This window comes from Vipera berus (assembly GCF_964194415.1).
Source record: "Vipera berus genome assembly, chromosome: 12".
In the NCBI taxonomy this organism is placed as follows: domain Eukaryota; kingdom Metazoa; phylum Chordata; class Lepidosauria; order Squamata; family Viperidae; genus Vipera; species Vipera berus.
Window position 1 is genome coordinate 14,715,332 of NC_138215.1, and position 27,750 is coordinate 14,743,081.

At 42.1% G+C, this 27,750-nt stretch overlaps 1 protein-coding gene across 2 annotated transcripts; it reads left to right on the forward strand.

The window, feature by feature from the left end:
• Positions 1 to 27,618, forward strand: SECISBP2L (SECIS binding protein 2 like). 2 transcript variants are annotated; one of them, XM_081337251.1, is made up of 18 exons: positions 1 to 287; positions 9,952 to 10,130; positions 10,715 to 11,039; positions 12,720 to 12,852; positions 13,606 to 13,829; positions 13,930 to 13,954; positions 14,697 to 14,809; positions 15,618 to 15,749; positions 16,104 to 16,187; positions 17,152 to 17,319; positions 18,042 to 18,183; positions 19,055 to 19,224; positions 19,370 to 19,496; positions 20,518 to 20,680; positions 21,879 to 22,099; positions 23,676 to 23,830; positions 24,748 to 24,964; positions 26,551 to 27,618. In XM_081337251.1, exons 1-18 carry the CDS (start codon positions 264 to 266, stop codon positions 27,225 to 27,227), a joined length of 3,279 nt encoding a protein of 1,092 aa, XP_081193377.1. In that variant the 5' UTR covers positions 1 to 263; the 3' UTR covers positions 27,228 to 27,618. The 2 variants fall into 2 exon arrangements, with proteins under 2 accessions (XP_081193377.1, XP_081193378.1); XM_081337252.1 differs by lacking the exon at positions 15,618 to 15,749.
• The last annotated feature ends 132 nt before the right edge of the window (positions 27,619 to 27,750 follow it).

Here is a 27,750-nt window from a genome sequence, read left to right on the forward strand (position 1 = left end):
GCTTGGCTGCTGCCTCGCCTCCATCTCTTGCCGACGCCACTGGCGTGACCCGGCCGGGGAGACGGGAGCCGCCTCAGCCGCCGCCGCCGCGCTGGGTAAGAGCGGAAGCCTGTCCGTGAGGGGAGAGAGGGAGCCATGGGGGACGCGGCCTGCCGTGCCGCGGGCGCTTGTTAGGAGGAGCGCCCTCGCCGCCGCCGCCGCCTGAGCAGGAGAAGCCGAAGACCCCCCCTCTCCTCCTCCTCCCCGCCCCGCTTGCCGGAGCCATGGACAAAGCCGTCGGGGGCCAGGTAGGAAGGGCCGCCCAGCAGCCCGCCGGGGGGGGGTGAGGGGGTTGCTAGGCAACGGCTGGAGGGGAGCGGGGTCCCTTCGGAGGAGGGCGGGTGGCTGGGCTCCCCCCTCCCCGCCGCCGCCGTCTCGAGGAAGGCAGGCGCGGGTGGGGGGGGTCCTCTTGCCCCAGGAGCCTCGGAGGGGAAGGAAGGGGCGAGCCGGGCAGCAGAAGGGCCGGAGGAACAGCCGCCAGCAGCGTCCAGCGCCTCGCACCAGGCGCCCGCGCCGCCCGGCCAGCCGGGAGCAGCGCTGGAGGAACTAACGGGGCGGCCAGGGGGTCTTTCCAGGGAGCCCCGGGGGGGGCTTTTTTTTTTTAAGGGTACGGGAGCTTTCCAGGCCCCGGCCGGAGAGGAGGAGTTGGGCGGCGGCGGCTGCTGCGGCTGCTGCTTGAGGGTTCCTGGGCTTTTCTCCGGCTGCTCCCTTAGGACTTTCCTGGGCTTCACCGGCGCGAAGCTGGCCAAAAGTTTGAAATGGTCGAATTAGCTACTTCCTGTCCTGGGGCAGGAAAGAATTAGTTGTGCGAACAGGCAGGAGAAGGAGGAGGAGGAGGAGAAGAAGAAAGAAGAAAGAAGAAGAAAGAAGGAAGAAGGAAGAAGGAAGAAGAAAGAAGAAAGAAGAAAGAAGAAGAAGAAGAAAATCAAGAGGAAGAGGAGGAGGAGGGATCCAGGTTGCTGGGGACTGGAGTAAAAGAGGAGTAAAAGCAACGGAGTTGGAAGGGACCTTGGAGGTCTTCTAGTCCAACCCCCCCCTTCTCAAGCAGGAAACCCTACATCAGGGGTCCCCAACCCTGGAAACCTTAAGACCTGTGGACTTCAACTCCCAGATGCTGGCTGGGGAATTCTGGGAGTTAAAAGTCTTAACTTTTAAATCTTAAAAGTTGCCAAGGTTGGGGACCCCTGCCCTACACCATTTCAGTCAATGATTGCCATTTCAGAGTTAAATGTATGGGCGCAGGAGGTAGAGTGGGGGGGGGAAGCTCCTTGGGACTGAGCCTCTGGGCTAGTGACTTGCTGCAAAAGGAATAGAGATACTACCAGGCTTGCGTTTAGTTTTCCTAAAAAACTGGGTTGCTCACAGCTGCTGTCACTCCAGGAATTGAGCCTTCCCCACCTATTCTGAGTGGCAAGTTTGAGGGTGGGTAGAGAGAAGCCCCCCCCCAGCAGATTTTTGTCCTGGAAGTTCAGGTATTTCTCTCCTACATGACAAATTGTTTGTTGGATTAGTGTACACAGAAGCACTAAGCCTTGTGGAATGGTCTTCGGTGTAAGTATGATTTTTCAGGAACATTGAAGGATGTCTTGCTCACTCAAAATGTTTAACTTTCTAAACAACAACTGCAGGTTTTTTTAGAAAAAGACCCACATGATTCTCACTCTAGGGATTGTGTGTGTGTATACATATATGTATATATACATATATGTGTGTGTATACACACACACATTGGAAGTTTTTGTGCTTTATAACATCTGCTCTTTGGAAAAGTTAGTAGGAAACTAGGTTAAAAAACAGTTAATGGGAAAATGCAGGATTGTGGGACTGAATCCCTAAGGTCTTTAGTGAAATGGTTATTGGGCAGATGGTATGTTCAAGCATCTCTGCAGGCTCACAGGAGACAAACTGGAGCCTGAATTCAAATTCGAAGATGGGACATTAGAGAGGCTATTGCACTAAGTAGTTAACACTGGGCTAGATGAACCTTCACAGGCTTGATGAAAGGCAATTCTTTCACAGTGGTCACATACATTGTTTATTGTAGTTAACCTTGGTTTAGTCAACCCAGCTGCATTTGCACAATCCTTTGGATAATAAACAAAGCACATAGGTTGTGCTCACATGCTAGGATAAAATGTGGTTGCTTAGCAAGTGACTGAGGTCATCCAACATATCCATATATATGTAAAGCTTCCTGGTTAATAATGAGATAATTTTTATAATTGCAGTTGCTTGTAAATAACATTCAAATTGTAAGAGTAAAGTCAAGTTGTGCTTGTGCTTTGCCCCTTGTTGCCCTTGTTGTATAGAACATCCCCAACCTATTCTAGATACACCACAGGCTGTTCACTTAGTCCCCTTTTGTTGATGGTTAATGGTGCTTGGTCATCACCATTCTATATTTTATATTTATATGCCGTATAGCTTTAATGTTAATTAGTTTTGAGAGCGGTAGTTTGGTTTATTGTTATTGTAAGCTGCTCAGAGTCACATTGTTTGACTTTGGAAGCTTTACAAATCTAGTTAACACACTTCTGGTGATTTAATGGATTTCACTGGCAGTGTTACAGGAGTGGATTCCCATCTTCATTTTTTCCTTTTGATTTCTCTCTTTAGCCTACTGCCTTGGAGCTTAAAATTAAATCTTCATCTCAAGAACTAGCCAGACCTATCTCTATTTAGTTTCCAAGCCCAATCACCTGCTAAGATTGCTTTGTTTAAGAAGGGTAATGTTTTAAAGAAGGTGTACTCTTGTTTTCTTTGTTAACAAGGTGTTTATGTTGTATTCTATAATGTTTAGGAAATTGTTTACTTGTTCTAATTAAAAGCAATGTGTATCCAGCACTCTGGGCAAGTTTGTGAATTAAAAATTTAAAAGCCTATAATGAAATTCAGAGGCTGATTTCCTCAATTGCTTTGAGTGCTGTATTTATTTGTGTCTTTTTGGGGGGTGCCCATGTCCAAATGGTCATAATAGAGTTTGGATGGTGATAGAAGAAATATGTGTGTGTGTGTGTGGGGGGGGTTTGATACTTAGTTTGAAGGCAAGTTTTTATTTGATTAAATGGTGAGGGCCAAGTTAGGGAAAAATGCTCTGAAATGCATGGTATGCTACTACGGTACTGGTCAGTGCAGATCAAGTTCTTTATTCTTGTGCAGCCTTTAATTAGAGTACTCTCATCCCCAGGATGCAGAACCCAACCCTCTGAAGCATATTTTGAAATTAGGGATAGGGACGAGGAATTACTCCACCACTATTTTTTAGCTGAGAGAGTTGGTCCAATTAATAAGGCAAGCTAATTGAGGATCTAGTTTACTCAGCATGTTGGTTTATATAGTGGGTAACCTAAGGAACATGGTTAAAAGCATAGGAATCTGATTAAAGTTTGAGTTTTGTACCTGTAATTGGTCACCTTGAAATTTAAAACAATGGTGGCAGTAAATGAAAAATACCAGAGTTCAAAGTGATCAATAATGAACCATTAATCTAACATCCTCAAACAAAATTAGTTTGATTCAAGTGTCCTGGCCTAATTTTGTTTTGTGAATTGATGTGGCCAGTATGTATCTACAGTCCTTTTGATTTACCTGAAAGTAAATTTTGTTGAAATAAAATTAGCACTGGGGTCAATTTATTTTAATTTTTGTATATTATGTGTTGTATATAGTGTTTTAATTGCCCTGTACACCGCCCGAGTCCTTCGGGAGAGGGGCGGTATATAAATCCAAATAATAAATAAATAATTTGTACACTATTACTTCTATGTGACAGCCTCAACATAATATTTAAAAATACTTCCTGTTAACAGATTAATGCAATGTGTAAAGCTTTTTTTAAAAAAATAAGGGGAAAAATTCAAAGTTTAGCTCTATCTCTTATTAGCTGAATGTTGAAAAATAAGTTCTCAATTTTTGGCAAGCAATTTGCTCTAATCACGTTGGTCTACAGACTATAATGAAGCTTATCTAAGTTACATGCCTCTAATTACAATGACATTGGGTTTTTCTTTCTGTGACTGCTAGGGACAGACAGAGTTGGGATAAAGATTGCATAACTTAAAGGTATGGGGAAGCTAACTTTTTATTTTATAGTTTTTCCTTGGTATATCTCTGGTTAAATTCTGTGACATGTTGAAGTGTAAATGGCAGGTTACAATTATAAGAAAAATCTGCTATTTTTATTGCCTCTTTTATTTAAAAGAGGATATATATTGTATGATTATTAAATATACTAAATACAGAGAGAACAAATTTGATGGAGACTAAAAACCAGGACACTATGAACTGAATTCACTTTCTCTCATTCCTAAACTGGAAAGTCAAAAAATCACAAGGGTCAGTCAGCATTTGCAGTGTACAAGGGTTATTGAAAAACTGATAGCAAATAACCACATGTTATCTACAATGTGGTCTTTAAGTGTCCAGGAATAAAATTGGTATTATTACAAAATGTAACATGTGCCCTAAATTGTCCCTTGTTTGGAAACACCCTGTTTCGTGTGAGAACAAATTGCAGGAGATGTTTAAGTTGGAGGTTTAAAAGTATGTTTACCTAGGATACAATCTCCCCTGCTAAGTTATCTCTTCTTAAGTCCTTTGGGCAATATATTCTACTATAATATATCTTAATAAGTATCACTTTATGAAACTGGTTAGTTTACAAATCAGAGCTGCAGAAAACAGGTTCTTGTCCTGGTGCAGCTGGAATCTAATTGGATTCCTAAAGCTTTCTTGAAAATAAGCTACACAATGCTGAGGGTTGTAAAGGAGATGGAGCATTTATAGACTATAACTTTGCACAAATACTGAATTTTCAGCATAACACAGGGCTGAAATTAGATCCTTGATCCCGAATGTCTTGTAGTACCAGATCCCCAGGAAAGGATTGCATCCTTAAAGTTGCTGGTAGTTCTCTCCTTATGACCATAATTTATCTCTAAATTATGGTGATAAATCATGGCAGTTATTAAGCGGGTCATCATGTAACACGCCTGACTTTACTGTCTTTTTGTGGTGGTTAAGTGAACACAGTGGTCATTAAATGAATCTGTTTTCTTCAATGGGCATTTTTTTAATGGAAACTGGGCATAAGTGTAGAAATGATGAAAAATGTTGAAAATTGCAGTCATTGACCACAGGACACCCCAAATGGCCATGAATGTGAGCTGGTTGCCAAGTGTCGAAAGTGCGATTATGTGACTGTGTATGTGTATATCCATTGGAACTCAGGAACTGGGTTGCAAGTAGCTCTGCGGAGGTCTGTGGTAACGTCAAATGGTTGCTAAGTGAGAAATAAATTACCAGTAAATCAGGTTTCATCCTGATTTAACTCAAGACCCCATTTGAGTTACCTGTAAGCACTCTTTTCGCTCACTTCATAATCTTATCATATACTCTAGAACAGGCATGTCAAACTGCCGGCCCATGGGCCAGATGTGTCACGCCAAAACCATGACCACCCCATTGCCGGCAATGGGGAAAAAGTCGTGATACGTCGTGCGACATTGCGAGTTTGAGATGCCTGCTCTAGAGCAGTGTTTCTCAACCTCAACCACTTGAAGATGGGTGGACTTGGTGTAACAAGATGGTGGGTTTGTTGTCACTGTGAGTTGGGGGGGGCACGAAGGGAAGCTCAGCCAATCTCACTGTACACATGTTGTGCTTTGATAATAACGGTTCATTCATTCGTTCAACTCCCAGAATTCTCCAGCCAGGGAGCTGAAGTCCACCCATCTTCAAGTGGTCAAGGTTGAGAAACACTGCTCTAGAAACTTCTTAACAACTATGATACTAGTTTTAATTTTTTCCATTATCCCTCTGATTACCCCCGTCAAAATCATTTATATTTTACCATATTATTGACAACATATCTCTTAAGTATCATCAACATAATGTGTATTGTTTGCTCGTGTGTTCATTTTGTAAAATGAACTTTTTTCCCCAGGAAACGTCGTGCCTCTCAAACTTTGCTTAAAAACATCCTTTTTCAACCTGTCGCATCTTAAGGCAGAATCTCATGCAAGATGACCACGCTGTCTTTGCTAATAACTTCCAATCAGCTTGCATATCTGCCATATCTTAACATTATAGGGGCGTAGCGTTTTCTAACTATAGCTACAGCTGCTTTTGTGGGGTTTTTTTTTCAAAGCTCCACTGAAAATAACCAGAAAGTGTGACATCTTGTGGAGCTGTTCCTAGAAGGCTCCCTGGTTTTTTTTTTTTTAAAAGACAAAAAAAAACCCTGACATTTTACAAATTCTTGAAAGAAAACGTGGCTGAGATCCTTTCCAGTCACTAGCCAGGGTGACTGCAGCTTCGTTTTGGGTTCCAAACATAACTTGCTTGCATCTGCCTTATGTTTTTTAACACTGGGCCCCTTTAGCTATTGCCGTTCTGGCCGAGGCACAGCATGGCTTCTGTTTCATTGGGTGGGGATAAATATCCATTACTCGTCTTTTTGTACTTTGTAGTGCACTAACTTTACCAGCCTGTTCCTGCTAGTGCCATCTTCTGCCCCTGCAGCTGCTAAAGACCACAGTGCCTTTTACACAGAAAACAAAGAGGCCCTTTATGCACAATGTGCTGGAAAATTGGGCAGGGCACGGCAGATATAAACAGTTGTACATTTATTGGAGTAAAATGAAGGCCACGCACGTCTTGAAACCCGGCGACCTGAAAAGGAAGTATTCGGCCCAAGCGACAGAGTAGATCATCTATTTCCTTTATTTTAGTGGGCTCCGGCAGTGTACGGGTAGTCCCTTGGCTTAACAACTGTTCATTTAGCAACTGTTTGAAATTGCAGCAGTACTGGAAAAAGCGATTTACGGCCAATACTCGAACTTAACAACTGTCACAGCATCCCCGCAGCCACGTGATCCAAATTTGGATTTTCGACAGCCAGCATGTATGCCAGAAAGGTTGTGGCATCCTGCAGTTTTATGTAATCACCATTTCTGACTTTACTAGCCAGCTTCTAACGAGCAGAGTCAGTGAAGGAAGAAGCCCTTTTAAAATTTGAATTGGCAATTAAATGAACAACTGCGTGATTCACTTAACAGCAGCAGTGATTGGCTGAATCGTCACAAAAAAGTCATAACATCGAGCGCGACTTGCTGAACCACCACCTTGCTTAGCAATGGGAATTCTGGTCCCAGTTACGGTTGTAAATTGAGGACTGCCGGTGGTACATTTTATTTCATTTTTCCCGTTTCTGAGCTCTCCCATCTCCCTCAAAGAGAGGGAGCTGTGTGCATAGAAAAATCTCTGAAGAAGCATCAAAGGCAGGGAAATTACTATTGCATTGTAAGTCGCTTAATATGCAGATGTTGAAACAAAAACAAAAGGTAACTTAACCCCATTAAAAACATTTCAAGCTTGTAGTCACATGTTAGGGTAAAGTCTAGTTTTATGGGTGTTAGTTGAATCCTCCCCTCTTATCTGATTGTTTTAGATTTTAGATTTAGATGTAGAGTATTATGTTTGGTAATGTGTACATGATGGTTGTACTTGATGGTTTTAATTTTGGCTACAGTATTACCTCACCTTTTTGTTTCCTAATCCTAGTAATTATGCTTACAACCTCTACAGATAATAAAAGTTAACTATTGTTGCAGTTCTACTTTTTAATTCAGGCCCATTCAAATTGGCAATTAAATTACAAAACATTATTACAGACATTTATCTTCCACTGTCGTAAATTACTTCTGAAATCTCAATAGCAAAACTGAATCTATTATTTTTGTTTTTCACAGATGCGTTTAACAGATTTGTATAGCAATTTTTTTAATGTAGTTTTTGCATAAGACAGCTGGAGAATCAGCTAGAATGATATGTTTCATGCAGGAAATAGTTTTCCATTCTGCATTGAATGTATTTGGCTTCATCTTTTACTCTGTGTAAATAAGTATTTAAATCTAATCACTCTCACTCACTTTGAGTGAGACTGAGTGTAGGTCTGCTGAGCATGTTATCCTAAGCAATATAGTTGTCATCTTTCTGGTCACTATTCCTGCTGAAGTAGACTCTAAAATTATATATCAGGTTAGCCATTCAGTCACAATATTTTTCAGTGTTAGACATATCCTGGGATGAAACAGCAATAGCAGTTAGACTTATATACCACTTCATAGTGCTTCACAGCCCTCTGTAAGCGGTTTACAGAGTCAGCATTTTGCCCCTAACAATCTGGGTCCTCATTTTACTGACCTTGGAAAGATGGAAGACTGAGTCAGGGTCAAATTCTGGCAGTGAGCAGTGAGTTAGCCTGCAAATAATGTGTTCTAACCGCTGCACCACCACAGCTACTAATGCTAACCAAATGGGGCACAGGTTTATGTTATCCAGATATATTTTTGGGAGCAACCATAATTAGAGGCAGCAATTGGGGGAAAATGTTTAAGCTCTTCACAAATAGTATTTGTGGTATAAAGCTAGATGGGAAGAAAAGCCAGTATTTTTACATTAATAATTACTTATTGTAAGATTGCTTATAATAGTAGCTTTAAGAAAATTAGGCTTCTAAGGATAATGTTTAGTCATAAGTGATTACAGTTAATAATGAACATCTCGAACTGTAATCATTTTATTTTATTTTTTGCAATATGAAAATAAATTGTCCCTGGTTAGCTTAAGGAACATAATGATTAAGTTGGCAGGATATCCTGAAATGCAATCCAGCTGACCAAAAGTTAATCCTAAGAGTGCTGTGTGAACTCACTCCCTATGGTTGGTTGATGATGCAGTCTGTAAACCATGGGTATAGATGTACACATGAACAGAAGGAAATGTAATTTGAATGGTTTTTTAGCTAAAAATCTTTGGTCTTAAACTTTGGTACAGGCTACTGGAATGTAGCTTGCCATTCTTTTGATGAGAAAGGAGCAGATCTGCTGGGCAATCAGATTTGCTGAGTGTTTCAGTAAACCAAACGATCTTTTCAGTGTACAAAATGCACTTTGACAAATTACAGGCAGTCCTTGACTTACAGCAGTTTGTTTAGTGACTATTCAGAGTTGAAAAAAGTGAATTATGGCCCTTTTTCACATGACAGTTGTGGCATTCCCATGGCTACATGATTGAAGTTCAGGCACTTAGCAACTGACTTATATTTATGATGGTTGCAGTGTCCCGGGATCACATGATCCCCTTTTGCGACCGTCTGGCAAGCAAAGTTCACACGTCATGAAGGCCTGGTTCTTCACATCTGTTCAGGTCATTCAGCAATTTTTTTAACTTTAACGGGTTTTTCTCTCAGGGAATGATGTAATCTTTTAAATTGTTTTTAACTTGTATTGATTTTCTTTTAAATATCCTGTAAACCGCCCTGAGTCCTTCGGGAAAGGGCGGTATATAAATCTAAATAATAAATAAATAAATAATAAATAAAGTCAATGGGGAAGCCAGATTCACTTAACAACCCTGTTATTAAATTAACTTCAGTGACTCACTTAGCAAATGTGACAAGGTGGCAAAATTCACTTAACAAATGTCTCAGCAACAAAAAAAATTGCGGTCGTAAGTTGAAGACTACTCGTAAATCACTGGAAACTTGTGTAATAAACATGGTTTTGAAGTGTTTGCTGCTTTAGCCAAGAGTGCGTGCTTTCTGCCATGATGAAAAGTAATCTTTTAATTTGGATGGCATATAAACACCGTAATATACATATACATATATGAATATTAATAGTAAACTATTAAATCCTCTGTCAAAACCAAAGCCAGATGTAGGTTGTGCCTGTTGCTAAATCGCAAAATCAACGTCCTGTGATGATAAGAGATCTCAAACGGACTCATTTTGCTTAAATAAATTGCTTAGATTTAACAAACAGCGAACTTAAAAGCTTAACATGCCGATGAATCCTTATGACCCATTTATGTATGAAGAATCCTGTTTGTTTTGTTTTTCCCTTTAAGAATGTGAAATTGTCTGCTGAAGTGGAACCGTTCATTCCTCAGAAGAAGGGGCCCGATTCACTGGTGATGCCCATGGCGCTGCCTAATGATGGTGGAAACATCAGTGGTGTTGAGGCCACTCCGATTCCCAGCTACCTGATTACATGCTACCCGTTCGTTCAAGAAAACCAATCCAACAGGTGATTAAATCTATATGTTAGAAAACCAGTACAAGTTTATTTTTTTATTTCTGTTCCTGGTTTTACTGGGGTGCTTTACAGTATATCTCTGTTTGGACCAGGATAATTTAATTTGTCTTGCTTTCTGAAATGTTGGGGGCGGGGGAAAATCTAAAAACGAAGGATGCACACTTTTGTTGTTGTTGTTTGGATGTGCATTGAACTCATTGGGGTTCTCTTCTAAGTTGCGTGACTGTTACAACCATGTAGTTGGAGAACAAATTATTTATTTTGAGAAAGGGTCTTAAAACCCTTTTGTCTTGATTATTAATAGTATAAAAGCGATCAGACAGAAACTCTGGCAGAATTTCATGTTTCTGAGGTTATACACTGTAACAATAACATTCCAGTATTGGCATTGCCTCTATTCTCTCCCCCCCCCCATTTTTATTAGAATTTTTAGTACACCAAAAGTAGGCAAAAGTAAAAGAAGATTCCTGGAAATCCATCAGTCTTAAAGTTGCCAAGGTTGGACACCCCTGCTTTAAACTGATTTTATAAAAATAATTGCAGACCTAACTTGGATTTTTCCCCATTTATTTCAGACAACTTCCACTGTACAATAATGACATCAGATGGCAGCAGCCGAACACAAACCCCACTGGACCGTATCTGGCTTATCCCATTATATCTACTCAGCCACCAGTTTCCAGCGAGTATACCTATTACCAGCTGATGCCGGCACCTTGTACTCAAGTCATGGGATTCTATCATCCCTTCCCAACACCTTACTCTGCGCCCTTTCAGCCTGCAAGTGCCATAAACACAGTCACAGCACAATGCACAGATCGTCCGGCCCAACCAAGCCAGGCCTTTCCATTATGTAGCCCCAGGAGCAGAAGTACCAGCAGAGGATCAGTGGTGCAAAAAGTAAGCTCCTTTGCATTTCCGAAACACTTAACAACCCACCAATGAGAAACAGCAGGTCGAACCCAAATGTACTGCTGGGTACATTATTATACATAGTCCTCGACTTACGATCACAGAATTTCTGTGTCTCAAGGCAGCTGCTAAGTGGGTTGCGTCTGATTTTACTCTCTTTTTTGCCACGGTTAAGCGAATCCCTTCAGTTGTTAAGGGGAATTCCCACAGTTATTAAGCAAATCCATTTTCCCTCATTGACCTGGCTGGTTGGGAAGGCTGCAGATGGCAATCACACATCCCTAGGGCCCTGCAACTGTCCTAAATACATGCCAGTTGACAAAACGCCCAAATTTGCACCTATTGACGTGGGGAATGTTGCGACGGTCGTAAATGTGAGGATTTAGAAGTTGCAAGTCACTTTTTCCCACGCTGTGGTAACTTTGAGCAGTTGCTAAATGAATGTAAGTCGACGGCTACCTGTACTCCCCCCCTTTTTTTGTATCTTGCTAGGGTGGTGATGAAAAAAGATGTAAAATTTTTCACATTGTTTTTTTTTTAAAAAGTCCTACACTGGGCAGCATAAACACCTTGGAAAAACAGGTGGAGCAATGTTGCCTAGGCAGCAGTCAGACAAAAGAGACAGGCGCCTCCAGTAGTTTAAGGGTCAGAAAGAAACTTGGGAATGCAGGAAGTTTGTGTCTTAGAGATTTGCAAGGTTTTGTTACAGTAAAGTACAATTCATCTCCTCCCTATTTATTGTCTGGTTTACCTGGGAGAGCTGACCACGTAGACATGCCCTTTTCCAGTCACCGAATTTGCACGTTTATTCCACAAGGCCGTGAATGGAGCTTACGGTGGCCATAAGCTCTCAATGTTACCTAACGTATATCCAGAATGTATTTAAAATCAGTTTAAGCGTTTCCGCCACCCTCATGTTTTCCTCAGCCATTTCAAATTGTTTTCTTCTTGTTAATCTCCATCTTTCGGGATAGAGATCACGAGGGATTAACGCGATTTGCAGGTCACTTAGTAAAGGCCGGTCACTAGGGGTCATTAGCTAAACAGTCTGTCCTTGGATTTCAGCGGCCAGCTCGCTTGCTGCAGTGGCTAAACATAAGAAGTGCAGTTGTGCCTTAATGCGGAAACCAGCTACCTTTTAAGTTACCAATACTCAGGGGAGTCTAAAACTGAAAACAGTTCTTGTTTGTTTGCTAAACTTGTATACCACCCATCCCAGTGGTGCTCTAGAGAGCTTACAGAGTTGAATAAAATGTGCTATAAAACATTAAAAGAATAAAGAAGGGCCTTAAATTTAAAATTCAGTTAAAAGTAAGCAGAAGGGAGAAGTAGGGAGCCAAGTACACAAAGGCATGTTTTGTGTGTGTGTATGTGTAGTTATCTACTCTATTAGCCACCTCCAAAGTGCTACGTTCCCATTTGGACCCCAGGCGAGTTGACACGGCCAAGTCTTCAAGGCCTTTTAGAAGACTAAAAAAAAAATGGGGGCAGATAGACTAACATTCCATAAACTAATTCAGAAGTAACAAGATAATGACTAGAGATATGTGATATCTATCTATCTATCTATCTATCTATCTATCTATCTATCTATCTATCTATCTATCTATTGCCTAAGTCATGTCAGTTAGCTTTATCTGTTTGCTTGGCTAATCTTTCAATCGGCAGCAGCCATCTCAACCCCACATAAAGAGCAAAAGGCCTCCAGTGAAAAACGTTGCTATCCAGAAGGAAACAAATTCTTCGGGCCCAGAGAACAGACCCAAAATTGTCCTATTGGTGGATGCTTGTCAGCAAACAGGTATGGCAATAATGTGTTTAATTTTTATAATACAGCAGATCTTTTTTTCTTACACAATTTGAAATGTTATTTTTTAAGAAAGAAAAGCTTGCTTTGATGACTAGATCAGCCTTCTACACCAGAGCTGTGAACAGTGTTTCCGTCAAACTATGATACTTCAAAACTCTTGTTTTATTTGCATTTTTATTTTGTAAAATTTGCTTGCTGGCCAACTCACCATCCAGAGTGACTTAATGATCTATTATTATGCTGCTTATACTCTTTTCGTTCAGTCTTACATAGCAACACACACGAAAGAAAGGTACTACATTTCACATGTATTATTTAATGTTCAGAAACCGCCATTGGTATGCTGAGCATTGTATAAAACAGAAGTCACTTGATTCTTCCAGTAAGAGGAAGAATTTCCTCTTCCAGTAAGAGGAAATCATTAAAAAAATTTAAAAAAAGAATAACAGTGAAATCCAATTCAATGGTGTTTGTCTAACTTAGAAGCTTTGTCCAGGTGACCACCAACACCTGCTTTCTCGAGAAGGAAGTTGCCCATTAAATCGGGAGTGTCCAACCTTGGGAACATTAAGACTTGGGGATTTCAACTCCCAGAAATCTCCAGAACCAGGAGTGTCCAACCTTGGGAACTTAACTGGCTGGGGAATTCTGGAAGTTGAAGTCCACAAGTCTTGGAAGTTCCCAAAGTTGGACACCCCTGCGTTAAACCCTTGTCAGTTCCTGAGACTCTCTTTGGCTTTGCAGACTTCCCTTCAGAGATTGCCAGCAAGTCCCTCTCGGAGAGCGCGAGCGGTCTGCACTGGAAGCCGAGGGGCAGGCGACGGCGCGCCTCCCACCCTGCCGAGTCCTCAAGCGAGCAGGGGGCCAGCGAAGCCGACATTGATAGCGACAGCGGCTATTGCAGTCCCAAGCACAGCAACCAAGCAGGGGCAGCGACATCCAGAAACGCTGAATCGGCCGGAACAAATGTAGGTAGACATCTGAAAAATGCAAGAGTAGGAAGTGATATTAGATAAGCCTATGTAAAGTAACCTCTCCAACATTTATTTATTTATTTATTTATTTTAGATCAAAGAATCATCCGTACACCCAGGTAAAGTTCTCTGGCTTTGTAAGTTTGCAGCATTATTTTGTGGGTCTGTGTCCCCGGGTGATGGATACGTTTTGTCACTTTAACTGATTACGCCTTTAGCTGATTAAATTCTACACCCTTAATCTTTTCCACATTGCAACGTGTGTAAATACTGTCTGTCTGTTTCTGAATGTGTCCAGCTTTTTTTCTCCTCAAAATATTTTGTGAATAGTGTCGGGATGCTGCTTTTAAAAAAAAAAACATTTAGTAATTAACATTTCAGTAATTCCTGGTAATCTGCCTCCTCTTCCATTTCCCCCCCCCCCTGGGTCACATTTTCCATGACTGCAGTCCTTAAAGATTGCAAATAAGCTGAGAACCTCCTTGTATCCTTATGCTAAAAATTAAAACAGAAATAGAAATCTGTTCAACTAGAAATGAAATACATCATATATGAAGAGCAAATGAGGACGGTAGCTACCGTATACTGCATATTTTAAGATTGCTCAGTGTCTTTAAAGAAGGAAAAGTTGCAGGCAGACAACTCTGAATCTATATTATTTCTTGTGATGTAACCGTGCAAACAGGCAAAGCTAATTACATGAATAGACATGCTGGTTAGATCCAACATCTAGTTGGTTTTCCTTAAAGATGGGGAGTTTGGTTTTTTTCTGTGTGGAAAAAAAAATGTGACGTGTATTCATTGCATGTTTTTCTCTTGCACATGTTATCTTTCCCTAAACTTCTGTCATGCTTTTCTCAGTTGGTGCAAGCTGGGCCAGTGTCACTTCACAAGCAACTCAGAAGAAGCCTTGGATAGAGAGAAGCTCTTTCTCCAGAGGAGGACTGCAGCCTGAACATCAGCACGATTCAGAGGTAGAGTAGATCCACTGATCTACTTCAAGCTTTCTTTTCAGATAGAAAAATACTGGGAGCAACTTTCCGTTGATTTTTTTTTAATCCCATTTATATCCCGCCCTTCTCCGAAGACTCAGGGCGGCTTACAATCTAAGAAGCACAAACCAATGTGCTTAGCAATAGCCTTCATTCTATGTATATGCCTGCTTATTAGGGCTTTCGCCCCCCCCCCAAGCGGCATTATTACAAAGTCAGCTTATTGCCCCCAACAATCTGGGTCCTCATTTTACCTACCTCGGAAGGATGGAAGGCTGAGTCAACCTTGGTGAGATGCTCCGTTGCATCAGTCTGAAAGCACTATACTCCACCCGTTCTTCCCGTTTCCAAGATTAAACTGGGTTTAGGCATATGGAATACAAACAAGTTGATGAAATATTGACTGCATGAATTAGTATTTTAACTTTTTGTAATGCCACTCCGTTTACTCTGCTCTACTCTGTAAAGATTGTTCAACTTTTTATTGTCATTATTAGTCACATTTCGACAAATCACATAGATCAGGGGTCCCCAACCTTGGCAACTTTAAGACCTGTGGACTTCAACTCCCAGAATTCCCCAACCAGCCAGCCGTGCTGACTAGGGAATTCTGGGAGTTAAAGTCCACAGGTCTTAAAGTTGCCAAGGTTGGGGACCCCTGACATAGAATAGTTAGATTTTCCCCTGGCAGACAAGATAGATACTGCATACTTTGTGATTTACACGGGCGCTTTCATACTGCAATTTAAAAGGACAGTCCTAATATGTTTGTTTTTATTTGCTTGTATAGCCTGGTTTTAAATGTAGAGGTCACAGCACATCTTCAGAAAGGAAAGAGAGTTTGCAGAAGAAAATTGAGAAACCAGTAATCACAAGCCAGTCAAACAAAGTAGAGCAGAGCCCTGAACTGCTATATTTTGGGGTAACTCTTTCATTAATCTTGTTTATGACAGCTTTAATTCACTAAGACAAATGGAGATTTTGAATTGATTGATGGCTACAGTTTACTGTGCCCTGCTTGCTGATTTTAAAACATTAAAAAATTATTCTTCAAATTACTAGTAACATTTTTCAATTTGTTTTCAATATATCCTGGCATGTGATAACGCTATTATTTCCTGCAAATTCCAATTAGTTTCACGTTTATCCCTTTTGGTACTATTCATATGCATTTGCCACTTTCCACCAATCGCTAGCTGAGTAATGCTTTCCTGCAAAATACAGACATTTTGTCCTGTGAATTGCAGTTAATGAATTTCCCCCAATTTTTCTTCAGGATGAAGAAGAGTTCCCAGAGCTAAATTGCGATCGTGGACATTCCAAAGTTAATAACACGCAGCTGAAGCACGCACCCAAAATGGTAAGTGACACTACAATATTTGGGGGATTGAACTCTTGATGAGGTTATTTTTCTTTTTCAATATATGGTGGCTGATTTTTAATGAGCAATAAAAGTGAGTGGAACTGTTCCTTGGGAACGCAAAAAGCATAGACTGGCATTGCGAAGAACATAATATTTGATTTCTTAAGATCCGGATTTTCAGTTTAAAGCCGATTGCTACCGTATTTAGCTGGGAGACCACAGGCAATATCAGGAGTGAATATTCTGTAGCAAGCCCAAATCCCACAGAACATGCGAATGTAGTAACCAAGCAGTGAGCTTAGCCAGCGAGACTTTACCATACCTTAACTATCTGCCTATTTGGGGAAGTGCTCAGAAACACATTTGCGTGCAGCACAAACCAGAATCGAGAACCTGCAGTCTTTCTCAATCAAATCATGGTTGCTAATTGGGAGTGCCTCTAAATTCAGAATTGTATTTTATTAAGTTACATAAGATTTTAAGTATAATTAGAGACTGTTAGCGGGCAATTGTATATTACAATTCAAATTCTAGCTTTATTGCAGCCTCTTATGGGGTTGTGTAACAACAGAACTGACCATCCAGTTAGGAAAAACACTATGTTGACCTAGATCAGGGGTAAGGCAACCTTGGCTCTTTTATGACTCGTGGACTTCAACTCCAAGAATTCCTGAGCCAGCATGGGGGAACAATGGCCCCTTCATGGCTTGTGGACTTCAACTCCCAGAATTCCTGAGCCAGCCACGCTGAGAGGAAAGGGAAAGGTTTCCAAGCTGAGTCGTGCTGGCTCAGGAATTCTGGGAGTTGAAGTCCATGAGTCATAAAAGAGCCAAGGTTGCCTTACCCCTGACCTAGATAAAGGAGCAAGATCAGCTCTAAGAAAACAGAGCTGCTGTTCATGCTGTATCTCTTTTCAACACTGCATCTCCTTTGTGCTTCTCACCATACCCTCTTTTGTTAGTTGGATGGTCTTCCTGAGAATTCTCCAATCAATATAGTGCAGACTCCGATTCCGATCACCACCTCTGTTCCCAAAAGAGCCAAAAGTCAAAAGAAGAAAGCTCTGGCAGCAGCGCTGGCTACAGCCCAAGAGTATTCAGAAATCAGTATGGAGCAGAGAAAGCTTCAGGTCTGTTTTAACAGTCTAATTGAAATGCATTCTGGATTTCAATCCAGGTGGGCAGATTGCAGTGCTTGAGGCTGGGAAGGGCTGCATGCAGGTCCCTGAACCACGTTACTCCTGCGCCTAGTAATCCTGCAGGGAGGTTTCCTGCACTAAATGAAAGGCTACACTTCCTTTTGAAAGTTTGTAATCTCGTTTTCTATTTATCGTAGCTCAGGTAGTCCTCATTTAGTGGCCAGAGCATTGAAGAAAGCGATTTATGACTGTTTTTCACACGTTCGCCGCAACAGCCCCAGGTCCGGTCAAAATTTGGACGCTTGGCAACTGATTCATATTTACCACGGTTGCAGCATCCCGGGCTACTCTGATTCCCTCTCGTGGCCTTCTGACAGGCAAAGTCAGTGGGGGAGCCAGGTTCACTTCATCACTCTGTACTAACTTAACAATTGAAGCAATTCACTTAACAACTGTGGCAAGAGAAGTTGTAAAATGGGGCAAAACTCACTGAACCAACGCCTTGCTTAACTTTGGTCTCAATCGTGGTTGCAAGTCAAGGACCACCTGTATAGATTCCTTAATGAGTCTGTTCCTATAGTAAAACTCACTGCTAGCCTCGCCCTCACCACCTCCCCCCCCCCTTTTTTTATGGTCAAAAGAACAGAACGGCCTCCGACACCAGACGACCTGGTTGAGACGATAACTGATCACATTTGTCATCCCGAGTCTAGGAAGCTGTTTCAAAAGCAGCTGGAAAGAAGAGTAAAACTCCTGTGCAGTTAGACCTGGGCGACATGCTAGCAGCGCTTGAAAAACAGCAGCAGGCAATGAAGGCTCGTCAGATCACAAATACCAGACCCCTCTCGTACACAGGTCAGTGTGTTTCACTTCCCCGCCCTTGGTAGCCGCGCAATTCTCCAGCATCTCTTCCATCAGAGAGAACTGGTGTAATAACTGCATTGCCTCCTTTGGTCAGGAATCCTTTAGAACAGGGATCCCCAACCCCCGGTCTGTGGACCAGTACCGGGCCACGGCATGCCAGCAACCGGTCCGCACAGACAAGCAAAACCCCATCCGCGAAATGCAGGCAGCATACAAAACCACGCCCCCTCCGGTCCGCGGAAAAACCTCTCTCCACGTAACTGGTCCCTGGTGCCCAAAAGATTGGGGACCTCTGCTTTAGAAGTACAATGTGACACCACTCGGTAGCCCAGATGCCTTTGCCATGGATAAATGGTGGCTACGCTCCATGCAAAAACGTTTCTTTGAACCTTGGAATGCAATCGTGGTTGAGGTTTGATGCCTCGCACTAAGTCAGAATGCTGCTTATTGCACAACTCCGGATATTGCAATTTGTAGACCATAATCCTGTGGTGTGGACCAAGGTAATAATGGTGTTGTATGACATTTGGTGAGGGTTTTTTTTTAGAAGTTATCTAAAGGAATTTTTTGGTAGCTTGATTCTTCTGACCAATACAAATAACATTACCTATCCTTATAAATCTGGTGTCCAGCATGTTTCTAGTCTTCCCCGTGATTACTTCCTTAGAACAGCAGATAATCTCCAAACGGCAGCATCTCACTGCGTAATGCCATTGTTTTAATCTGCTTTTAATTCCTGTGAAGAAAAAGGCATTTTAAAGACAATGGAGGATGTGGGAGGAGAGTAAACCCCAGGGGAAACACCCATTTTTCCCCCGAGCAGCGGCAGTTCAGCCATTGCACTCTTTTGTTTTATCTTCAGTTGGCAGTGCAGTTCCCTTTCACACCAAAGAATCCGCCAGCCGAAAGTCCTTCTCCAAAGGGCAGCCATTGGTGGGTTGTCTTAACCCTTTGGATTCCACTAGCCCGAAAGTAAAACGCGGGAAGGAGAAAGAACTCTCTAAGTTGAAACGTCCTACAGCACTGAAAAAGGTAAACGGATTTCCTAAAGTGGAGCTTCTATTTTAACAATATCGGGTGGGCAACTGTGGCCTCCTGGACGTCCTGTGGACTTCGACTCCCAGAATTCCCGAGCTGACAGAAATATTCACAATATCCTAATTGGGTTTTCTTTCAGATTATTTTGAAAGAGAGGGAAGAAAAGAAAGGACGTTTATCAACAGATCACAGCCTTTTGGGAGGCGAGGAGGAGGAAGAGGCGACTCTGACTTCCAATCAGGCAGAAGAACTAACATCTCAAGAAGGTTAGATCAACCTGATACATGTCTTTGTGTTAATATGTGGAATAGCCGTTGTATGACCAAACACATGTTTAGTGGGCTTTTAATTCAGTAACTATTGCCCTGAAACCTTCTGGATCCAGTTGCTCATGGGAACAATGGCCTAAAATAGTTTATTGCAATCTATGGGGTAACATTCCACCACACAAGACTTTAAATTGGCGAACAAGAGGTGGAGTATGACTGTTCTACTCATTACATCTGTATCTGCTACACCTCTTTCTTAACTCATTTCCTGGGAGTAGGTTTTAAAAAGACCTTTGGATTTTCTGATAACTGGTCTATGAAGTAAAGGTAAAGGTTCCCCCACACATGCGTGCTAGTCGTTTGCAACTCTAGGGGCCGGTGCTCATCTCCATTTCAAAGCTGAAGAGCCAGCGCTTGTCCGAGGACGTCTCCGTGGTCATGTGGCCGGCATGACTAGACGCCAAAGGCGCACGGAACGCTATTACCTTCCCACCGTAGTGGTCCCTATTTTTCTACTTGCATTTTTACGTACTTTCAAACTGCTAGGTTGGCAGAAGCTGGGACGAGTAACAGGCGCTCACTCTGCTACGCAGCACTCGGGATTCGACCCGCCAAAGTGCCAACCTTCTGATCGAGAAGCTCAGCATCCTAACCCACTGAGCCACCGCGTCTATGAAGAAAGACGTGTCAACTTAGTATTTCTGAGGATTATGATGAGATGGAAGTAGAAATAATGGACACAAACGTTTGACACAAAGTCCATCCTTTTGAGTGCCACCTGTGGGAGAAGAGCAGGCAGAGCTGGGGGAGGGCGGAGTTAAATGCATCATCAGTTTAGAGTTCTTGGGTTGCCAGTCAAGTTGGCCCCCTTCCCCTGAATTCCAGTGACTCTTTTATCTAGTGCCAATTTCATGCTGACTGTTAGTTAAGAAGATTCCCGTGTATACATTTGAATAAATTTTCCATGCTGCAACTTTACGAGCGTACGACTGGGTTTGTTTTGTCTTGTCTCTTCCAGAAACTGGTCTGAGCGTGCCAAGCGACACCTCTCTCTCTCCAGCGAGTCAGAATTCTCCCTACTGCATGACTCCCGTTTCCCAAGGATCGCCTGCAAGTTCCGGGATAGGAAGTCCCATGACATCGTCAACTATAACCAAAATTCACAGCAAGCGATTCAGAGAGTAAGCTTTTTTAAAACAACAACAAAAACCTTTACATTCTGTAGGATTTTTTTTTCAAAGGGAACCAATTGGCTTAAGTAGAATGGACTTAAATTCTTACAGAGAGGCCTTTCTGTTCCACCTAAATAGATTCTAGCTTTCTGGAGCATAAGGTACTCAAGCTCAGAGAGAGTTGCTTCTGGAAGTAAACTTTGGATATCTTTAGTCAGGCATCTGTGTTGTTTTGTAAGAAGTTACGCAAATGCAGGGGACTGGTGTTGTCCCAACAAATAGAAATGTTTGGCATTGACTCATCAAATTAAGCAGATTAAAAAGTATCTGTAGCTGAAAGCAACAGGAAGCTTCTCAAAGTCTTCGTCTTTATTACTGCCTTAGAACTGAAAAACATGCATCAAATATGCAGTACGTGCCAGACACGTATAGAAAAAAATGTTCCTAGTTTGGTTTTTTTTAAGACAATAGGATTCATCAAACGACGTAGGGGTCAAGGCTCAGGGGAGATGTTTCATTTTTATTTATTAAATTTATTTGCTGCTCATCTCATTGCAAGGCGATTGTGATGATAAGTACTGACTGCTTTCCTTGTCTTACTGCTTACCACCCATTCTCCTGTCCTTCTGCATTATGTTTCACTTAATCAATGCATAATCTTAACAGGATTATTTCTGATTATCTATGGAGATTCTCAGTCATCCAGGCCATGGTTGTCCTAAAGGTGCTTTTTTCAAAAGGCAACTGGACTTTGTTTTTCCTTGAAAGTCGGAGAAAAAGTCCAATTACATTTTTGAAAAAGCAACTTTGGGATGAATTCTGATGCTTTTGTAGCTGGAACTACTTTGCTTCGTGCAGCATCCATGCGGTCTGTTTGCAAATAAGACAATTGCCCCGTTTTTGGAAAACATGGAATGAAATAAGTTTCAAATAGTATGGAGCATAGGGAGGCTAAGAAAGAGTTGAAGGGAAGGAGGAATATATAGGTAGCATTTAGTATGTAAGAAACACAGCTAACAATGCAGAGCTCTTAAACACACTCGTACCTGTACTTTTTTAGTCATGCCTCTCAATTTGTGGCAGATGGAATTAAAATAGTTTCAGAGAGAGAACTTGAAAAAAGGATGTACGCTTTTTTTTTACAACATAACAGTTGCAAATCAGCGTTGCCGAAATGTGTCTTTTTGCTCCCATCCTGAATGTCCAGGTACTGTAATCAAGTTCTCAGCAAAGAAATTGATGAATGCGTGACTCTCCTGTTACAAGAGCTTGTCAGCTTCCAAGAACGAATTTATCAGAAGGATCCTATAAAAGCCAAAGCCAAGAGGAGACTGGTGATGGGGCTGCGGGAGGTCACCAAGCACATGAAGTTAAGCAAGATCAAGTGTGTAATTATTTCTCCCAACTGTGAGAAGATTCAGTCCAAAGGTATACATGACTCTTAATGGGGGTTCTCCTCTCTGACCCGCTTCCCTTTTTAACATAGGGTTATTTTGCTGTTTCCTGATTGCTGCCTCCTGTATATTAAAGACTAACTGCCATCTAAGGTGGCATGTCCCTAGATCACTGAGCAGGCCTTAGGCTCTTCCCTGTTGCAGCTTTCACCTTCTCAAGGAATTCCACCCCCCACCCCCCAGGAGATTCAGAAGACTATTAGGGATGGTTTTCGGCATGACACAGGTACTGCAGTTGCAGAGAACATTAAAACGTTCCTGCATTTCTGGGGTTAGGGGCAGGGGAAGACAATTCTACTTGAGACTACTATCTTTTAAGTAACTGTCTACCTCAGGCTTTTGAACCAGGAAGACTTAATTTTCTTTTCAAGCACCCTTCTTGCCGCTAAGTTCTCGAATAAGAACAATTGATTATCTCACTATTGAACAAGCAGCATTTTGAAACAGGGAAACAGTCTTTTTCTTTCCTGCCTGGCTGTAGATGGTGCACTTGAGTTGCAAATGGTGATTTTCATTTCCTGGAGATGACATTTAGGCTCTTCCATATATTATGCATCAGCAAATATTATTTGCAGCAGGGTAAATGTTTATGGGCTACAGCAGATGGCAGCACCCGACTATGATCATGATGGATCCCCAAGACTAAAGTCAGAATTGCTTATTGCTTGGATGGAGAAATCATCAACATTCTCAGGACTGTAGCCTATATTGGGAATTTTTTTTTAAAAAAAAGAAATTCTGGAAGAAGATGGTGGCAACAAATTACTGACTCTCCCAAAAGTTCATATATATGGTGTAAGAATTTCACAGAATTCCCCACCAACAATGTTGGCTGGAGAATTCTGGGCCTTGAAGTCCACACATCTTAAAGTTGGCAAGGTTGAGAACACTGCCTTAAGGAATCAAATTCAATTCCAGAGATCAATATTTGATATGTTTTGAGGTACCTTCACATTAGTGAAGTGTTTGCTGATACTGTGGTGGCCCAGTGGTTAGAATGCAGTACTGCAGGCTAATTCTGCAGACTTCCAACAGTTCAGCAGTTCGAGTCTCACTGGCTCAAGGTTGACTCAGCCTTCCGTCCTTGAGGTTGGGAAAATGAGGACCCAGATTGTTGGGGGCAATAGGCTGATTCTGTAAACTGCTTAGAGGGGGCTGTAAAGCACAACGAAGCGGTATTGCTACTTTTGTTTTTTAGGCAGCTTCAAATTCATCTGGTTTGCATGTTTTGCATGCATTTTGTGTGATTTTTGTTTGACTAACAGTAGATTTTTACTGAAAACTGTCCAAAGAACTTCAGTTTTTTGGTGATTTAGACCAGAGGTCTTCAAACCTGGCCCTTTTATGACTTGTGGACTTCAACTCCCAGAATTCCTCAGCCAGGCACACTGGCTGAGGAATTCTGGGAGTTGAAGTCCACAAGTCATAAAAGGGCCAAGACTGAAGACTCCTGGTTTAGACTTTTTAATAGATAAATAAAATTAGTGCATTTACCTCTGACTCATTGTGAGGGAGTTCTTCATCTTTTTTTTTCTTTGACGTCCCTCAAGGTGGACTAGATGAAGCTTTGTATAATGTGATCGCCATGGCTCGGGAACAAGAAATCCCTTTTGTCTTTGCCCTCGGCCGCAAAGCGCTCGGCCGCTGCGTGAACAAGTTAGTTCCTGTCAGCGTGGTGGGCATCTTCAATTTTTCAGGCGCTGAGGTAAGAGCTTCTCAGTGAACTCTGGAAGGATGGAGTCCATTGTCCGTGGCACCCCTAAGACAGCCAACGACGCCTGAAAAATAAATTCATTCTTTTTCTATGTTTTAAAATAACCCAAGTTACCTGATCTGTATCTGCCATTTGGGTGGCTTGTGTTTCTTCCCAAATCTTTCAAGTGGGTTTGGTGCTCATACTCATTTCCATACACACAACTATGATATATTCTATTTTTTTAAAATAAAAATAAAAGCTGACTTTTCCAACCCTGATGTAATCAAAGGGGCATGTATATGTACATTTTTTAATACTTTATATTTATATAGAGCCAGTTGGGTCTAGTGCAGAGGTAGGCAACCTCGGCTCTTTTATGACTCATGGACTTCAACTCCCAGAATTGCTGAGTCAGCATAGCTGACTCAGGAATTCTGGGAGTTGAAGTCCATGAGTCATAAAAGAGCCGAGGTTGCCTACCCCTGGTCTAGTGGTTAAGGCACCAAGCTAGAAACCAGGAGACTCTGAGTTCTAGTCCGGCCTTAGGCATGAAAGCCGGCTGGGTGACTTTGGACCGTTCAGCAAGACACCTTGAATCCTAGTCCCGCCTAGCCATGAAAGCCAGCTGGATGGTGTTGGGCCAGTCCCTCTCAGCCCAACCCACCACAGGGTGGTGGTTGTGGGGAAGATAGGAGTAGGAAGGAGTATTGTGTGCGTTTGCTGCCTTGGGCAACTTATAAAAATAATAAAGGTGGGATATAAGTACTTAAATCCTGAAACAGTTTTATTATTTTTATTTTTTTGTGCATTGCATGGATAACACTTAAGGGGAAAACAGACATGAAACCTTCCAAGAACGCAATGCAAACGATCTGGAAGCATCTGGCGGTAGTTTTCCTTCTCTGAGTGGGCTCTTTGTCTTCTAGAACCTCTTTAATAAACTGGTCTCTCTGACGGAAGAGGCCAGGAAAGCCTACCGAGATATGGTTTCAGCCATGGAGCAAGAGCAGGAGGAGGCCTTGAAGAACATCAAGAAGGTGCCCCACCACATGGGGCATTCCCGGAACCCTTCGGCAGCCAGCGCCATTTCCTTCTGCAGCGTGATTTCAGAGCCCATTTCAGAGGTGAACGAGAAGGAGTATGGTAAGCATATCTTTCAGAATCATGTTTATTCTTATGCTTTCAAACATGACTTTATCTAGTCTTCCCTTCGTTCGTAGCTGGATTGTCTTTTATAATGGCAACCGCATGTTTTATCTCTTGACCCAATTTACTTGATAACCTCCTTGGAATGTTAACCAACTCCTACAGTCTGGCATTCTGGATAGTCTGTTTAGACAGTGAGGACAATCAACCAGTGGAACAGCTTACCCCCAGAAACTGTGGGCACTCCATCACTGGAGATTTTTACGAAGAGGCTAGACAGTCACTTGTCTGAGATGGTAGAGGTTCTCCTGCTTGAGCAGGGGGCTGGACCAGAAGACCTCCAAGGTCCCATTCTATTCCTATTCCTAGTCTAGTCTAGTTTAGTCTAGTCTAGTCTAGTCATGTGTCTGATACTAGATATCATAGAGTCTGCCAGGGGTGGGCAATGGTGGCCCTTTTACAGCCTGTGTACTTCAACTCCCAGAATTCCTGAGCCAGCATTCTGGGAGCTGAAGTCCACAGGTCGTAAAGGGGCCATAGTTGAGGCCGCTTTGAGATAGGACAACCATGGCCTGAATTTCTGGTCTTTGGAATCAGGAGTGTGTAAAAGAAAGGAGAGGAGGAAGAGAAGTCATTTAAAAAGCCAGCGTGGCAGCCACAGTTGTGTGACTGAGCCTTATCCCATTTTTACATTTGTCTCTTGTGGCACTTGTAATGAAGAGGGTGGGGCTTGCTCACCCCTTTAACTTTCTGACCCTCTCCCTTGCCGACATCCTTGCTTGGAATATTGAAATGTAAGCTTTTGTTTAGGCGGATTAAATTGGCTCTGTATTCAGTCAGCTGCATAAATCTGAAAATATTATTTAGTAAGCTTTTTTTAATCTTTGGAATACAATACAAAGACTGCAATGCCATAGAGTATTGCAGTCTCATAAAACAGGCTATCTCTCAACTAGCTTCCAGAGCAATTTGTAGTCTGAGAATAAAAACAAAAAAAACCCCAAAAATTAAAGTAATAAAATAGGAGGCTAAAAACATTAAGATCAGAATGATTAAAACAATTAAGGAGCAGTGGGGTATTACACCATAGCTTTCTTTCAAATGGTCTTCAGTATGTGGTTGCTGATTTGGAAACAAATAGTTACGCGCTCATAGGCTAAACTTCGTCTGTTTTCACATACAGTTTTATTCCTGGAAACAATAGTTTGCATTCTTAGAATTGCATCTTCCCATACCCTTTCTTCTTGGGTTTCTACAGACAGAAGCATTTTTTCAAAACATTTTAATTATTGGCATTTAAAATGCTTAACTGGACAATAGTCTCAATTATATTACTTTGCAGCATTAAGCCCTCGCTCACAATGCACAGAATTTGTGTTCAGTACTGTCAGCCACAGCACACTGGAAACAATTCTTTGTTTTTGTGACCTGTAAGAGCACTTCAGTCACTGTATTGTTCAAAGCTTTTCCTCGAACGGAGATGATACTGCCTAGATGTACTCAGCAGCTTGTTTAAAACAGAAGCGTGCTTCTCCTGTTGTTTTATGGCCTTTCCCCAAACATTCTGCATTTCTTTCCACCAGAGACAAATTGGAGGAACATGGTGGAAACCTCAGATGGTTTGGAAGCCTCTGAAAACGAAAGAGAAGCGGCGTGCAAGGTTGCAGCTTCCGAAAAACCTGGCAAGCCTCATGCCGCTGCTGGTAAGCCCTTGTCTCTAGCTGCCGTTGGCCTCATCACGGTGGCGTCCCACGGTAAACCACTAAGTGGGAAGGAGGAAGCAAAACCAGATGACAACCTGGAGTGGGCCTCCCAGCAAAGCACAGACACCGGATCTTTAGATGGCAGCTGCCGGGACATTTTGAATTCTTCCATGACCAGTACAACCAGTACTCTTGTGCCGGGGATGCTTGAAGAAGACGAGGAGGAGGAAGAGGAGGAGGAGGAGGAGGAGGAGGACTACGCCCATGAACCCATCTCAGAGGAAGTTCAGCTCAACAGCAGAATTGAATCGTGGGTCTCGGAGACTCAGCGGACTATGGAAACCCTTCAGCTTGGAAAGACCCTCAGCGGGGCAGAAGATGAGAAGGCGGAGCAGAGCGAGGAGGAGGAGGAGGAAGCGGAAACGCCTGAGCAAGCGGAGTTGGTTCTTGACAACGAGGAATGGACATTAGACCAGGCTATGAGTAAAGCCCAACAGAAACCGAGTACCTGCACCCCCAGCGATACAAAACACACAGACTCGAATTATATACCGTGAACTTTAAGACCAGACTCAGGAAACCTCTTACTATTTAAAAGAAAAGGAAAAAAAAAGAGAGAAACTTAATTGTTGTAAGGATTGCAGCCATTGCTTTGTGTGCTTCATCTCGGCGGTTTTTGCACTGTGTAACATTTAATACCCGTATTTAATTCACCTCTTTTTTTTTTAGTAGCGCTCTTTATTACTTCTTCATCGAGACCTAGACGTGTGCATGTGTGATTAATATTTATATCTTTTCTTAGAACAGGCTACGTGCGCTAAAACTGTCAATGGGCATCTTTTTTCGTATGAGGAAACTGATTTGCACCTGACCATTTTTTAAGGCAAAACTGTTCTCAAACTGAAAAAAGAAAAAAAAGAAAAAAAATCTTACATATTTTTGACAGTATTGACCAGTGTTGGCTTTGCCGTGAACTTCTTTGGGTGGTATTTGGCTACTTGAGTACCTAACATTAAGCCAGAATGATGTGTTTTTTTTTTGTTTTTACTCAAGACTGTTAAAGTGACAGAATGAAAATGT

Coding starts and splice junctions, on each gene's coding strand:
- SECISBP2L (XM_081337251.1), top strand. CDS start 264: ATGGACAAAGCCGTCGGGGGCCAG. Junction 14,810..15,617: donor AACATCAGCACGATTCAGAG/GTAGAGTAGATC, acceptor TTGCTTGTATAG/CCTGGTTTTAAATGTAGAGG. Junction 18,184..19,054: donor CAGACCCCTCTCGTACACAG/GTCAGTGTGTTT, acceptor TTTTATCTTCAG/TTGGCAGTGCAGTTCCCTTT.